This window comes from Grampus griseus (assembly GCF_964374135.1).
Source record: "Grampus griseus genome assembly, chromosome: 6".
Classification (NCBI taxonomy): Eukaryota; Metazoa; Chordata; class Mammalia; order Artiodactyla; family Delphinidae; genus Grampus; species Grampus griseus.
Genome location: NC_139000.1, coordinates 80164806 through 80180973, shown reverse-complemented (window position 1 = coordinate 80180973; position 16168 = coordinate 80164806). Strand labels below are relative to the sequence as shown.

At 40.7% G+C, this 16168-nt stretch overlaps 1 protein-coding gene across 5 annotated transcripts in view; it reads left to right on the top strand.

The window, feature by feature from the left end:
* Positions 1 to 16168, top strand: part of UBAP2 (ubiquitin associated protein 2) — a 125868-nt gene that overhangs the window by 29582 nt on the left and 80118 nt on the right. For all 5 annotated transcript variants that reach the window (XM_082656203.1, XM_082656202.1, XM_082656201.1 and 2 more), the window contains exon 2: positions 7094 to 7233. In XM_082656203.1, coding sequence (XP_082512329.1) covers positions 7135 to 7233 — 99 coding nt within the window. In that variant the 5' untranslated portion in view covers positions 7094 to 7134. The remainder of the gene's footprint in view (positions 1 to 7093; positions 7234 to 16168) is intronic.

Here is a 16168-nt window from a genome sequence, read left to right as displayed (position 1 = left end):
TAATTCCATATTCCTAATTTATTGATATCTTCCCCCTAATCCTTTGGTAACCATAAGTTTGTTTTCTGTGTCTGTGTGTCTGTTTCTGTTTTGTAAGTTCATTTGTATTATTTTTTAGATTCTGCATATAGGTTATATCATATATTTGGCTTACTTCACTCAGTATGATAATCTGTAAGGTGCATCCATGTTGCTACAAATGGCAATATTTCATTTTTCATGGCTGAGTAATATTCCATTGAAGTACATAATTTTTTATGTGCCACATTTAGGCCAGTTGATTCAAGCAGATATTTGTAGGGCATAGATGGTTAGTCTGTTTCCAATTCATGCTCTTAAGTGTGGTTCAGAGGGGAGGATGTATACGTTTTCCTGCTAATTATATTCACCTAAAACAGCAGACTCTTTTAACATTACAATTAGTTGATTGGGTTTGTACCATCTCAGCAGATCTTGATAACAGTTTCGTCAGAAAGGACATAGGTAGTATGTTGATTAAATACTAAGTGTAAGTTTATTGAGGGTCAGAGTTTTCCCCTAATTGTTCCTTTGGGAACAAAGCAGGTGCCTTTTGTTTTTAAGGGAGAATAGAGCCCATTAAAAAAGTGTGAATTATATGATGTTGTTTAATGACCAAATTAGCAGTTATAGTTTTAAATTTTGCTTGATCCTGGGATACCCTTAAGCTTTAAGTACAGTTTAGAGCTCTACTAAATTCTTAGAGCAGGGTTTTTGGCCTGGGTATCCATCCATGGGCATTGAGGAGGTGGAGTGGGCTGTTCATGGATGGGTTTTGGGGGAAGGCAGGGGAGAGATGAGATATAATTCTCCTGAAATTTCAGGCAGAAATTTCTGTGGATATACCTTTTTCTGAGGGGGGGGGGTCCATAGTTTTCTTCAAATTGTCTAAGTACTTAATGGCCCAAAAGATTGAGTCACCATATTATATTAGAATGAAACACATGTTTAATGCAAAACATTACTTTAAAGTGTTATTTTTACCTTTAATGGAGTTGCGAATCTGGCATCCAGGGTTGTAATAAACTGGAGAGAGAACATTCTTTAGGAAGGGGTGTTTTCAAATATGTATTGAAGCTTAAAGCTTATGAGAAAGGCCCCAGTGTTAGAGGTAGATATGAGCAGCTCTTCACCTGGCGACATCATCCGTGACTTGAGTAAGTGGACTCTTTCTAGTTTGAAATTCAAGTTCTTTTTATTTTGTGGGATATTTCAGCAAAGGATCTGTTCATCTTAACCCACTTCTACCTTGATTATTCATTTAAGTTGTGATCCTGAATTTTTGACAGTCTAGTTGATTTCATGGTAATATGTGGATTAGTGCCACTAGCAGGTCAAGATTTCTGCTTTCAGTGGGGATCCTCCATATCACTTTTCTGTTCTTTTTACTTCTTTTAGCTTCCTCTCATATTCAGCTTAGTAGCAGTTAAAACCTTTGCCATTTTCTTACATTCCTCCACCCCCACTCGTCTAGTATGCATTCTCTGCAGGTGTTTTTTCTCTTTTACTAAAAAAGTAAAGACAAGTACAACCGACTCCATTGTCTGTCTCCTAATCTCCTAAAAATTTAACTGCTGCCATACCTGCCCTTCATTCTGTTGGCCTGAGGAGGGGGCACTCTTCCTGTCCAAGTGAATCATTTTTCTTTATTGCTATCTCAATTTAATGCCTCTCAATTATCTCCTCTTCAGCTTATAGATAGGCCTCTTTTGTTCAGTAAATATATATTAACTAATTAAGCGCACACCCTGTGTTAGGCCCTGGAAGAACAAAAGCGACAGGACAGATGTAATCACTGTCCTCATGGGGCTTACAGTGTATTAGAATTGCTCAATGTACCTCATCCTGAAAAAATTCTGCTTTGATGCTCTGTATCTCTTTCTAGCTACCACCTCTTGCAAGTATGATTAGTTTACTGCCACTCGCCCTCACTCACCTTGGCTTTTTCCACACCACTGTTTCAAAGCTGTATTGGCAGTGATCAACAGTGACCTCCTAGTTGTGAAGTTGTGAAGTTCCAATGGACCTTCGATTCAAGCAGTGATTTAAAATTCTTGAAAATATAAAAGGGTTTACTTTGATGTTATTTTAAATGTTCATGTTGTTCAACATTGCTATTTTTCTGAGTGTATATGAGTGTCAGGAAAAGTTAGGGAGATGGTAAGGCGTGCTAAAGATAGGCTACAAATTATGGTGTCTCTAGCCATAAGTCTTGTGTTTTGGAGACTGCAGTGTCTACAGCTGGATGTTGTGTGGCTTGTTTTCATAATTAAGAGTTTTGTCTCCTCCATCCTGGCCTCTTGCTACTGTTTTGCTAGTTTAGGATTATGACGGCAACAGTTATTTTGTAATTTAGTACCTGGTTTGGTTTGTAGGCTCTGTACCCTAGGAAATAAGCGATTGGGACTTAACTATATTACATCTCATTGGCCTGTGTAGAACCTTTTCAAGTTTTATTTCCCATCCTTAAAACGGGGATTATGCCAAATTCTATGGAGTGTTGAGGATTACAGGGAGAAATTTATGTAAAACATTCACCTTGGTGCTCAGCACATAGTAAATTTAAATAAAAAGTTGCTGTGATCATATAGGCATTACAGTTGAGCCGTGTTGCCTTTTATGGGGAAAAATAATTGTTTTGGTTTTTTTTCCCACAGTTGCTTAGGTTTCTATGTACCCACCACTGATTAAACTCTATGCTTTTTCTTCTTTTTTTAAAAAATAAATTAATTTATTTAAATTTTGTTTGCATTGTGTCTTCATTGCTGAGCGTGGGCTTTTTCTAGTTGCGGCAAGCGGGGGCTCCTCTTCATTGTGGAGCATGGGCCCTAGGCGCATGGGCTTCAGTAGTTGTGGCTCGCAGGCTCTAGAGCACAGGCTCAGTAGTTGTGGCGCACGGGCTTAGTTGCTCTGCAGCATGTGGGATCTTCCCGGACTAGGGCTCAAACCCGTGTCCCCTGCATTGGCAGGTGGATTCTTAACCACTGTGCCACCAGGGAAGTCCCTATACTTTTTCATATGTGCAAATTAACTTCTTTAGATGGTCAAGAACATTTTCTTGGAGGCATCTCTTTGGTATCCCACTATTTTCCTGCTCTGATTAGATTTGGTTGCTCTATAGGCCTCCTGTCAGCTGTCAGCAGTCAAGATGTCATCTTGATCTTTTTTGACTGTCATTTGGGGGAGCCTCCTGTCTCCTGTGTTAGACCCCCTTGTCATCCCCCAGTTCTTGGCAATCTCTGATCTGCTTTATTTTTCTAGTTTTGTCTTTTCCAGAATGTCATAAAAATTGCATCATACAGTATGCAGCCTTTTAAGTCTGGCTTCTTTCATTTAGCGTAATGCATTTGAGATTCGTGTTGTTCAATAGTTGATTCCTTTTCATTCGTGAGTAATATTCAACTGTATGGTTATGCTACATTTACTCACTCTTTGAAGGACAGTTGGTGTATTTACAGTTTTGGGAGACTGTAAATAAAGGCGCTATGACTATTCAGATTATTTTCGAGAAAAGTGGCCTATGGCTATCCCAAGCTACAAGGGAGGCTGAGAAAGTATTTAGCTTTTCACCCTCTTTGCAAGAGAACTGCAAGGGAAAAATATGTTGTAAATGGATTTTGGTAGGTAATTTGTGGTGTCAGTTGCAAACGACCCCTTCTTGTTTTGCTGTTTTAGAGGTTTTGTTTATTCCAGGAGCTTCCTGAGTTTATGAGGTATTGTATGTGTGAACTCAACTTGTTTCTGTGTTCACATTGATTGGAATTTTTGCTGAGTATAGAATTCTAGGTTGGAAGTTAAACTCTTAAGGCATTGCTGCACTGTTTTTTAAATTGGGGTAAAACATACATAACAAAAATTATCACTTTAACCATTTTTATTTTTATTTTTGGCTGCATTGGGTCTTTGTTGCTGCATGCGGGCTTCCTCTAGTTGCAGCGAAGTGGGGAGCTACTCTTCATTGTGGTGCACAGGCTTCTCGTTGCGGTGGCTTCTCTTGTTGCAGAGCACGGGCTCTAGGGCGCGTGGGCTCAGTAGTTGTGGCTTGTGGACTCTAGAGCGCAGTCTCAGTAGTTGTGGCACACGGGCTTAGTTGCTCCGCGGCATGTGGGATCTTCCCGGACCAGGGCTTGAACCCTTGTCCCCTGCATTGGCAGGCGGATTCTTAACCACCAGGGAAGTCCCTAACCATTTTTAAAGTGTACTTTTTTGTGGCATTACGTACATTCACTTGGTTTTGTGACCATCCATCTTCAGAAGTTTTTATGTTTCTTCCTCAATGGAAACTCCATACCCAGTAAACAGTAACTCTCCATTTCCGCATGCTCCCAGCCTCTGGTAACCACTACTCAACTTTGCCTGTGAAATTGACTATTCCAAGTAACTCATATAAGTAGAGTCATAGGGTATTTGTCCTTTTGTGCCTGGCTTATTTTATTTAGTATAATGTCCTCAAGGTTCATCCATGTTTATTGCATGCATCAGAAATTCCTCCCTTTTTAAGGCTAAATAACATTCCATTGTATGTGTATACACCATATATGCTTATCCTTTTATCTATAGATAGAAACTTGGGTTGCTTCTATTTTTTAGCTACTGTGATTAATACTGCTATGAACATGGGTGTACAACTATCTCTTTGAGACCCTACTTTTAATTTTTTTTTGGTGTATATCCAGAAGTGGAATTACTGAATCGACGGTAATTCTACTTTTGATTTTTTTTTTTCTTGAGGACCTGCCATACTGGTTTTCCGTAGTGGCTGCACCATTTTACATTCCTACCAGTGGTATTCAAGGATTCCAATTTCTCTGCATCTTCTCCAAAACGTATTTTCTATTTTTAATTTTTTATCATAATAGCTATCCTACTGGGTGTGAAGTGTGTTTTGTTGTTATAACCGTGTTTTCATGGCATATTATATTTAGTTGTATGCTTGGCACTTAGTAGCTCTTCAATAAGTGTTGAGTAAATAAAGGAAAATTACAGTCATTTTTGTCTGTTTGGAAGGTTTATTGTTTATAAGTGGTTTTTGCCTTAAGGTATAACTTGCTCCTAGACATCACATTCTTTAAAAAAAAAATTTATTTATTTTTGGCTGCATTGGGTCTTATTTGAGGCACATGGGATCTTTCGTTGCGGCATGCAGGCTTAGTTGCCCCACAGCCTGTGGGATCTCAGTTCCCTGACCAGAGATCGAACCTGCGTCCCCTGCATTGGAAGGTGGATTCTTAACCACTGGGCCACCAGAGAAGTCCCCTAGACATCACATTTTGAATTACATTATTGCCGGTAAAATCCAGGCTGGACATAACGTCACCTTTGGGTTCAAATACTAACTGCAAATGGGAAGAGGCAGATAAAACTACATGTAGTACGGGGTTCCCCAACCCCCAGGCCACAGACTGGTACTGGTCCGTGGCCTGTTAGGAACTGGGTTGCACAGCAAGAGGTGAGCAGCGAGTAAGTGAGCGAAGCTTCATCTGTATTTACAGCCGTTCCCCATCACTTGCATTACCGCTTGAGCTCTGCCTCCTGTCAGATCAGCGGCAGCATTAGATTCTCAAAGGAGCTCAAACCCTACTGTGCACTGTGCATGCGAGGGATCTAGGTTGCGTGCTCCTTATGAGAATCTAATGCCTGATGATCTGAGGTTGAGCTGAGGCGGTGATGCTAGCACTGGGGAGCAGCTGCAAATACAGATTATCATCAGCAGAGGTTTGACTGCAGAGACCATAATAAATCAATTGCCTGCAGACTCCTCTCAAAACCCTATGTGGGAGTGGCAAGTGAAAACAAGCTCAGGGCTCCCACTGATTCTGCATTATGGTGAGTTGTGTAGTTATTTCATTATATATTACAGTGTAATAATAGTAGAAATAAAGTGCCCAATAAATGTAATGCGCTTGAATCATCCCAAAACCATCCCATCAACACACCTGCCCACCAGCCACCATCCGTGGAAAAATTGTCTTCCAGGAAAACGGTCCCTGGTGCCAAAAAGGTTGGGGACCGCTGATGTAATAGTAACTACATACACTTGTCCCTTGGTATCTGCACAGGATTGGTTCTAGGACCTCCCTCAGATACCAAAATTTGTGGATGCTCATGTCCCTTATAGAAATGGCATAATAGGGACATCCTTGGTGGTCCAGTGGTTAAGACTCTGTGCTTCCATTGCATGGGACACGGGTTCTATCTCTGGTTGGGGAACGAAGATTCCGCATGCCACATGGCGTGGCCAAAAAAAAAAAGAAATGGCATGATATTTCTTGAATATAACCTATACACATCCTCCTGTATACTTTAGATCATCTCTAGGACTTCCCCGGTGGCAGTAGTTAAGAATCCGCCTGCCAATGCAGGGGTCACAGGTTTGATCCCTCTTCCGGGAAGATTCCACATGCTGCGGAGCAGCTAAGCTCATGCGCCACAACTACTGAGCCTGCGCTCTAGAGCCCACGAGCCACAACTACTGAGCCTGTGTGCCACAACTACTGAAGCCTGTGCACCTAGAGCCCCTGCTCCACAACAAGAGAAGCCACTGTGGTGAGAAGCCCGTGCACCACAACTAGGGAAAGCAACGAAGACCCAATGCAGCCAAAAATAAATAAATAAATAAATAAATTTAAAGAATGGGAAATCATCTCTAGATTACTTATAATACCTAATATAATGTAAATGCTATGTAAATAATTGCGATAGTGTGGCAGACTCAAAGTTTTGCTTTTTGAAACTTTCTGAAAAAAATTTTTTCTAATATTTTGCGTGGTTGGTTGAATCTGTGGATGCAGAGGGCTGGTTATATAGTGGTAAAATAATTGCTGGTTAAAATTGGTGATATTTGATATTTTTGTTTAAAATTGGTATAATCATAAACCATAGGCATTTAGACTGCTTTAGTAAATTGGCTTAAGAGCTACCAGGAAAATCTAAAATCCTAATGGTTTGTTTCTTGAGAATTTGCATTCTAGAGAACCTTTATGTTTTATCTCACATTTCTTCCTTATCCCTGAATTTTATCCGTGTCGTTTTCTATAATCTGGAAGTTTTGCTTACTGTGTCTGCTTTCTTTCAGATTTTCTATTTTGTGCATACATTATTTTGTGTATACTGTATATGATGACTTCGGTGAGCAGTGACCGGTCCAGAGGTGCTCGGGAAAAGCCACAGATTTCAGCGACACAGGCAACACAACTACAGAAACAAGTGGTACAGGTAAGTTTTTGTGGAACTCTTGTTTGCTTTGTTTAAAATTACAGAAATTAAGGGGGCACATGTACTTTAATGTTTTCTTTTTTAGGAAACCTGGGATTTTGAAACTTGTTTTTAAAAGGTAGGTAGTATATAATAGGAAAGAGTAGATACTGATTCAGGTAACGTGGGACGTTGTTTCTTAACTATTTAATCCTGAACTTTTTCCTCCTACCTGTTAGCACCTAGGCCATCTCCTTTTCTTTATTATTATTAAAAAAAATTATTTATTTGGCTGCGCCTGGTCTTAGTTGTGGCTAGCTGGCTCTTAGTTGCGGCATGCAGGATCTAGTTCCGGACCAGAGGTCGAACCCAGGCCCCCCTGCATTGGGAGTGTGGAGTCTTAACCACTGGACCACCAGAGAAGTCCCTTCTTTTCTTTATTATTAATCTAGGTGTGTCCCTGGAATGTAATGCGAAAATCCCAAGTATATGGAGAAGTAATACTCTGAAGTAGAGAAATATCTGAATCATGCAAGTTTTAAAAAATATTTATTTATTTTTGGCTGCGTTTGGTCTTCGTTGCTGCGCGCGGGCTTTCTCTAGTTGTGGCGAGGGGGGGCTACTCTTTGTTGCGGTGCACGGGCTTCTCATTGCAGTGGCTTCTCCTGTTGCAGAGCAAGGGCTCTAGGCACGTGGGCTTTAGTAGTTGCAGCTTGCAGGCTCAGTAATTGTGGCTCGCAGGCTCTAGAGCACAGGCTTAGTAGTTGTGGCACACGGGCTTAGTTGCTCTGCAGCATGTGGGATCTTTCCTGACCAGGGCTCGAGCCCATGTCCCCTGAATTGGCAGGCGGATTCTTAACCACTGCACCACCTGGGAAGTCCCTGAATTACACAGTTTTAAAAAGCTGCCTTTTCTGGGACTTCCTTGGTGGTCTAGTGGTTAAGACTCTGCACTTCCACTGCAGGGGGTGCGGGTTCGATACCTGTTCTGGGAACTAAAATCCCACATGCTGCATGGTGTGACCAAAACAACAAACAAACAAAACCTTCCTTTTCTTTCATGCATCATTACCTAGGAAGAGTGCTTTTTTTTCTTTTTTTTTTTTTTTGTGGTACGCGGGCCTCTCACTGTTGTGGCCTCTCCCGTTGCGGAGCAGAGGCTCCGGACGCACAGGCTCAGCGGCTATGGCTCAAGGGCCCAGCCACTCTGCGGCATGTGGGATCTTCCCGGACCGGGGCACGAACCCGTGTCCCCTGCATCGACAGGCAGACTCTCAACCACTGCGCCACCAGGGAAGCCCCCTAGGAAGAGTGCTTTAATCTTAGAAAGGATTTTTTTTTTTTAAATTAATTAATTAATTTTTGGCTGTGTTGGGTCTTCGTTGCTGTGCGTGGGCTTTCTGTAGTTGTGGTGAGTGGGGGCTACTCTTCTTTGTGGTGTGCGGGCTTCTCATTGTGGTGGCTTCTCTTGTTGTGGAGCACAGGCTATAGGCACATGGGTTTCAGTAGTTGTAGCACACGGACTCAGTAGTTGTGGCGCACGGGCTTAGTTGCTCCGCGGCATATGGGATCTTCCCGGACCAGGGCTCGAACCCGTGTCCCCTGCATTGGCAGCAGGTTCGCAACCACTGCGCCACCAGAGAAGTCCCTTAGAAAGGCTTTTAATGAACAAGATCCATTTGTATAAAATATTTAATGTTAAATAGTCCCTCCTTCTCAATTTGTATTATTTTAAATGAAGTGAGATAATCCAAGTAAAATGCTAGCTAAGCACAGTACATGGTACAGAATTGAGCATTTTATACATGTTGTTGATTAGATTGGCAAACATTTTTTCAGAGACAGTTTGGAAGTAAGTAAATAAACCTTATGCAGTCTATCATAATTTCAGATTGATGATTTGACTGTACTTTGATAGCTAATTACAGGTACTTTTTTTTTTTTGCGGTACGCGGGCCTCTCACTGTTGTGGCCTATCCCGTTGCGGAGCACAGGCTCCGGACGCGCAGGCCCAGCGGCTGTGGCTCATGGGCCCAGCCGCTCCGCGGCATGTGGGATCTTCCTGGACCGGGGCACGAACCCGTGTCCCCTGCATCGGCAGGCGGTCTCTCAACACTGCGCCACCAGGGAAGCCCTACAGGTACTTTTTTTAAACAAGTTCCCTGTTGATGTTAAGGGACATAGGAGATGCAGTCAACTCAGTGGTTGCATCATATCTTCCAGTATAAGGTTAGTCTTGTATTTTGCTGCTATCAACAAACATCTTTTATTTAGTGTTTGCTCCTAAATACCCTTACCCTGGTAGGTATTTATTCACAACTGACCGAGAAAGACTGGCTATTGTGGGAAAAATTTGGACTTTCTGTATGGAGTAGGCCTTCTCTGTATAGATGAATGCTTAAGAAAATGTTTGTTTCATGAATAGCCTAAATACAAGTTATGAGTAATCATAGGTACAATCCTGCTACAGTCAAATATAAATTAAAATATTTTATTTTGTTATTTATCAAATCAGTAAAGATTAAATATTAAAAGTGAATTGTTGGGAATGTAAACTATCTCCATCTTCCACCCAAATAAAATCCTTGGAATGATTTCCAGAGAATCAAAGTCTCCGGAATGGAGGAAGGAGGGCTCCCTTCCTGCCAAGTGTTGTCCCTAATCATTTTTCCATTGGCCCTTTGGGGATGGCTCATTTTATATAATTAGAAGAAAAAAGCTGCCCACTGAGCTTTGAGAAGGATTCCTAGACCCTTAGATTTCTGATTTTCCTTGTAAAAAAAAAAAAGTTTTGTGAGAATTTCTCAAAGGAGTATTAGTAAAATTGTCCATGTTCATTTATCCATTAACCCCATTCTGGGAAGTACTTCCTAAGGAAGTAACCTGAAATTGGGGGTGGGGTGTGTGTGCTTCATTCCACAAGATGCTTATCGCCCAATTCTAAATGTGTAATGGTAGAGGTGTACTGCGATACCCTATGGAGGTAGCAGGATGTAAGAGAAAAACCGCTGAGCTCTTTTGAATCTGAATAAACCTGGGTTTGGGACCTAAGTTTACCACTTTACCAATTAGATGTATTACTTAAGTCTCTTTGAACCTCAGTTTAAAAAAAAAAATGCTTGGAGAGTTAGAGAAAAGTTTCAAGAGTAGTATACATAATTCTCAAATATCCTTCTTCCATATCCCCCCAGATTTTACATATTTACCGTGTTTACTAATTTATCCTTTTCTCTCTCCTTCTACAAAGGAGAAACTACACACAGCTTTTCCCCTGAACCTTTGGAGAATAAGTTGCAGATATGGTGCATCTTTACCCCTAAATACTTTAGTGTGTATATTGTTAAAAAACGAGGATCTTATTTTACGTAATCACAGTACAGTTATCAAAAATCAGGATGTTAACTCATCTAATATAACCTGTACATTGTATTCATATTTTCCGGATTGTCCCAATAGTGTCGGTTTTAGCTAATTAAGTCCTTGATCATACATTGTATTCAGGTGTCAATTCTTTTTAGTCTCTTTTTTTTTTAAAATAAATGTATTTATATATTTATTTTATTTATTTGGCTGTGTTGGGTCTTTGTTGCTGTGCGCGGGCTTACTGTAGTTGCAGGGAGTGGGGGCCACACTTCGTGGGCTTTCTTTAGTTGCAGCAAGCGGGGGCTACGCTTTGTTGCAGTGGCTTTTCTTGTTGCGGAGCACGGGCAGAGGGGGGTTATGCATTTTTGGTCGAAATACCACAGAAACGATGATCTTTTTTTTGAATTAATTTAATTTTGGCTGCGTTGGGTCTTTGTTGCTGTGTGCGAACTTTTCTCTAGTTGCAGCGAGCGGGGGCTACTCTTGGTTGTGGTGCGTGGGCTTGTCATTGTGGTGGCTTCTCTTGTTGTGGAGCACGGGCTGTAGGGCGTGCTGCTCAGTAGTTTTGGTGCACGGGCTTAGTTGCTCCGTGGCATGTGGGATCTTCCCAGATCAGGGCTCGAACCCATGTCCCCTGCATTGGCAGGCGGATTCTTAACCACTGCGCCACCAGGGAAGTCCTGATGATCTGTCCTTAATGCATCATGTTATGACGTATAGGACATAGGTTTGTCTTATAAACTCATAATCAGTTTTGTCATTTGATTATATAGTATCATGTGGGGAGATAAAAAACTCCGGTTTTTAAAAATGTAAAATGAAGTATGGTAATATTGAACTTAAAAATAAAAGTTATTTTATGAGCAAAAATGGGCTTATTTGGGAATAGCAGAGAATTGCAATTCAGAACAAGCAAGCCACGGCAAAAACCATAGGCAAGGGACTTCCCTGGTGGTCCAGTGGTAGAAAATCTGCCTTCCTATGCAGGGGATGTGGGTTCGATCCCTGATCGGGGAACTAAGATCCCACATGCCGCGGGGCAACTGAGGCTGCGCGCCACAACTACTGAGCCCGCATGCCGCAAACTACAGAGCCCACGTGCTCTGGAGCCTGCGTCACAACCAGAGAAGAGAAAACCCACATGCCATAACTAGAGAGAAGCCCGCGCACTGCAACGAAGAGCCCACGCGCCGCAGTGAAAGATCCTGCATGCCTCAACGAAGATCCAGCGTGCCACAAGTAAGACCCGACACAGCCAAAGAAATTAAAAAAACAAAACAAAAACAACCATAGGCGAGTCCCAGAAACAGAGGAACCTTATTTTATAGAGGAAGAGGAAGTTGGGAGGGGTTGTTTGGAGCAAGTCCATTAGAGAAAAGTGAGGTTCAGGGTAATAAGGGTTTCTCATTAGCTGAGTTGCTGGAGTAGTTGATTTCTTGTAGGGATGCAGTGTACATCTTTTCCCATTGGGGCCTACAATGATAGTTTTTCCTGTAATTGACCTCTAGTGGTACTGCATGAGAGCTTCCCCTTCTGGCCTCCTGATTCCATTTTAGCGAGGTTTCCCGTTATTATTCTCACAATATTTACTTTGCAGGATGGTTGGAAGGAATTAGAAATTGCATAAGTTGTGTTCAGGAAGTGGCAGCTTTTATTGTATATTCCACATAAGTTATGAAGTGATTATAATATTTGAAATTTTGATGGAAAAGGCCCGGTTATTGAAAGGACCCAATATTATAGCACAACTGTTAAAACATTTAAGAGAAAAGACTAGTAGGCTATATTAATAATGCTTATCTTTGGATGGTGGGCATAAGGATGATTAAAAACAAAAAATCCTACTTCATTATATTTTCCAAATTTACTGGGTGACAGATCCAGCACAAAACATTTGGCTCCACTAGAAAAGCTATGAACACATTCTTCATTGTGAAAGTAGCTTTAGCTTCTTATGAGCCAAGTGAATGAAAGAGAGATCCAGAGAAAGAGAGTTAGTAATGCTATTTTTCTTGGCAAGAGTTTTTTTCCACTTGACAGTTGTATGGTAAATGTCACTGATGTTTGTTGTAGGGGAGGGTGTATAACCTTGTTAACTTACCCCTTTATTCTGCTTTTTCCTCTGATTTCACAAACTGTACAGATCTCTTGACACATTCTGGAGCTCAGCCTGACAACTTGCCTATCATACTCTAATTTGTTTGGTGCTTTGGTTTTCGAATATTTAAAGATTTTCTCTGGACTAGGTCAGTCAGCAAAGGAAAAAAATATTTAAAATTCTGATTTAAAACGTTTTATACTTCATCACTGTGCTATGCTAGTATTGCAATACTGTACTTGTTAAACCACTGTCAAGTGCATCAGCTGTGCTTTCAGAAGTTATGTCTAGGTGGTCTGTAATCTCTTAGGAATAAAACAGATGATATCACTGAAGAGAAGTGCAAAGAATCACAGTATTTAAGCTGAAAAAGCTAAGTCTGAATACATTAGTAATTGGTATTTACCTTACATATGGTAATGAATAGTGACTTCAGGGTTAGAAATGTGTGGGCACAACAGAAGCAGCCGCATAGCACAGGGAGATCAGCTCTGTGCTTTGTGACCACCTAGAGGGGTGGGATGGGGGGGTGGGAGGGAGACACAAGGGGGAGGAGATATGGGGATGTATGTTTATGTATAGCTGATTCACTTTGTTATAAAGCAGAAACTAACACACTGTTGTAAAGCAATTATACTCCAATAAAGATGTTAAAAAAATAAAATGAAAATAAATATGTAGAAGCCCTAGACTGTTGTCTACAGCAAAATGCTGTTGGTAATAACTATTCTGCTTATAATCTTTACTGGAAGTCTGTCAACTTGAGTGTTTTCTTATTAATATTTTATAAGATAATAGAATTGGGGAGCTTTCTTTGTTTCTGTAATTTGTATACATTTAGGAAGCACAGGCAATTCTCTGGCAGTTTTTAAGTTTAAATATTCCTGCCTTTAGAGCTATTATTGTAGTTATCTTCTCCTTTGCCCTATTACTTTTAATTGATCCTACATCCCTTTTCAGAAAGATATTACAGCCAGAGTCCCTGGCTTTGGTGTATCTTATACTCTGTGAAATTTCTATATGCCATATTTTCTGTGTGAGGAGTCTTGAACCAGGCACATTCTGCTAATAAACATCATACAGTGAGTGAGTGAATTTCTACAACTGGTTTGCAGTTCACTTTCTTGCATTTTTTCCCATTTATTATATATGTGTGTGCGTGTGTGTGTGTGTGTGTGTGTGTTTTAATTGAAGTATAGTTGATTTACACATTGTTAGTTTCAGGTGTACAGCAGAGTGATTCAGTTTTATATATATATATATTTTTTCAGATTATTGTCCATTATAGGTTATTATATCAAATACAGTTCCCTTTTTCTTGCAGTAAATCCTTGTTGCTTAACTATTTTCTGTAAAGTAGTTTGTATCTGTTAATCCCGTACTCCTCTAATTTATCCCTCCTCTGCTTTCTTTCCCCTTTGGTAACTATAAGTTTGTTTTCTATGTCTGTGAGTCCATTTCTGTTTTGTATATCGATTCATTGCTATTATTTTTTATTTTACTGGTTGATTGATTTATTGATTGATTGCTGCACTGCGTGGCATGCGGAACTTTCCTGATCAGGGATTGAACCCACACCTCCTGCAGTGGAAGTGTGGAGTCTTAACAGCTGGACCACCAGGGAAGTCCGGTATTATTTTTTAGATTCCATATATAAGTGATATCATATAATACTTGTCTTTCTCTGTCTTCGTTTATATTTTTTATTTTAGCTGCTGTTTAACATCTGTGTTTTCCCCTTCTTTTCCTTTGCTTCTCCCTCCCTCCCTCCCTCCCTCCCTTCCTTCCTTCCTTCCTTCTTTGTTGGGTCTTCGTTGCTGCACGCGGTCTTTCTCTAGTTGCAGCGAGAGGGGGCTACTCTTCGTTGCTGTGCGCGGGCTTCTTATTGCTGTGGCTTCTCTTGTTGAGGAGCACAGGCTCTACGTGCGTGGGCTTCAGTAGTTGTGGCACATGGGCTCAGTAGTTGTGGCTCGCGGGCTCTAGAGCGCAGGCTCAGTAGTTGTGGTGCATGGGCTTAGCTGCTCCACGGCATGTGGGATCTTCCTGGACCAGGGCTCGAACCCGTGTCCTCTGCATTGGCAGGCGGATTCTTAAGCACTGCGCCAGCAGGGAAGTCCCTTGCCCTTTCTTTTTGACCTTTTTCCAGACCTCTTTTTTTGATCTGCTGAAATTTTTCCCCCCTAACATTTTATTATGAAAATGTTCAAATATAACGAGAAGCTGAAAGAGTTGTACAGCAAATACCCATAAACTCACAATTACCTTTTTTGCTGTATTTGTTTTACCACATCTGACTGACTATCCATCATGCTATCTTATTTTTTTTTTGATGCGTTTCAAAGTGAAGACATACTTTACCCTTGAACACTTTAGCTTATATATCATTAACTAGAGTTTAATATTTATCTAGGTTTCTCTTTTTTTATATGTGAAATTTACATACAGACATTTTAAGTGTATCAGATCATTTTTTGTAGGATGCATATACTTGTGTAACCCAGTCTCCTATCAAGATACAGAACATCACCCTCATCCCAGAAAGTTCTGCTCATTGTATTTTTCAAAAAAACATAATTTTTATTTTATATTTATTTATTTATTAATTATTTGTTTATTTTGGGTGTGCTGGGTCTGAGCTGTAGCATGCGTGATCTTTAGTTACGGCATGCCGGCTCTAGTTGCGGCATGCGAACTCTTAGTTGCAGCATGTAGGATCTAGTTCCCTGACCAGGGATCGAACTCAGGCCCCCTACATGGGGAGCGCAGAGTCTTACCTACTGGACCACTGGGGAAGTCCCTCATTTTATTTTCTTGGTACAGACACCTGCTTTAGAGTTCTGGTGATTTTCTTAATGTACCGTTGACTGCTTTCCACCTTGCCTGGAACTCTCATTTCCATCTTTCTCTGTGCCTCTTTTCATTTGATTCTTGAAGATTTCCTATGACTAATGCAGACTGGGTTCTCCCAGTTCTTGTGCATGTTGTAGTCACTTTTCTCAGTCTTCAAATGTAAAGTGACAGAAGAAACATCTCCTTTTACATTCCTTCCTTCTTGTGGCCACACTAGCCTAGACTGTCATGACTGCATTCTTAGACTGTTCAAATAGCTTCTTCCCTTGTTGGGAGGCAGCATGATTGATATACTGGATACTACACACCTCTGGTAGTTAGGAGGTTTGTGCCAGTAACACCTAGCATAAAGCGTGAGTAAATTACTTAGGGGTATAGTATGGAGTTGAACTGTATTACTACCTTTTAAGATCTTTCTAGCGATAAAACAGAAGCTCTACTTTATGATTTAATAATTTTTATAACAGAAACTTTTTGATTTTATAGAAAGATAATGCTTCATGGATGAATAGTTTCATGATGGTTATTTACCAAATTGCTGTTGGCCCTATCCTGTATAATACTTTTAATGTGTTTTTCTCAAGTTTTGGCATTTTTCTGAGAGAGTGTGTGTCTGTGTGTACTAATATTTTAAAGCTGTAAGAA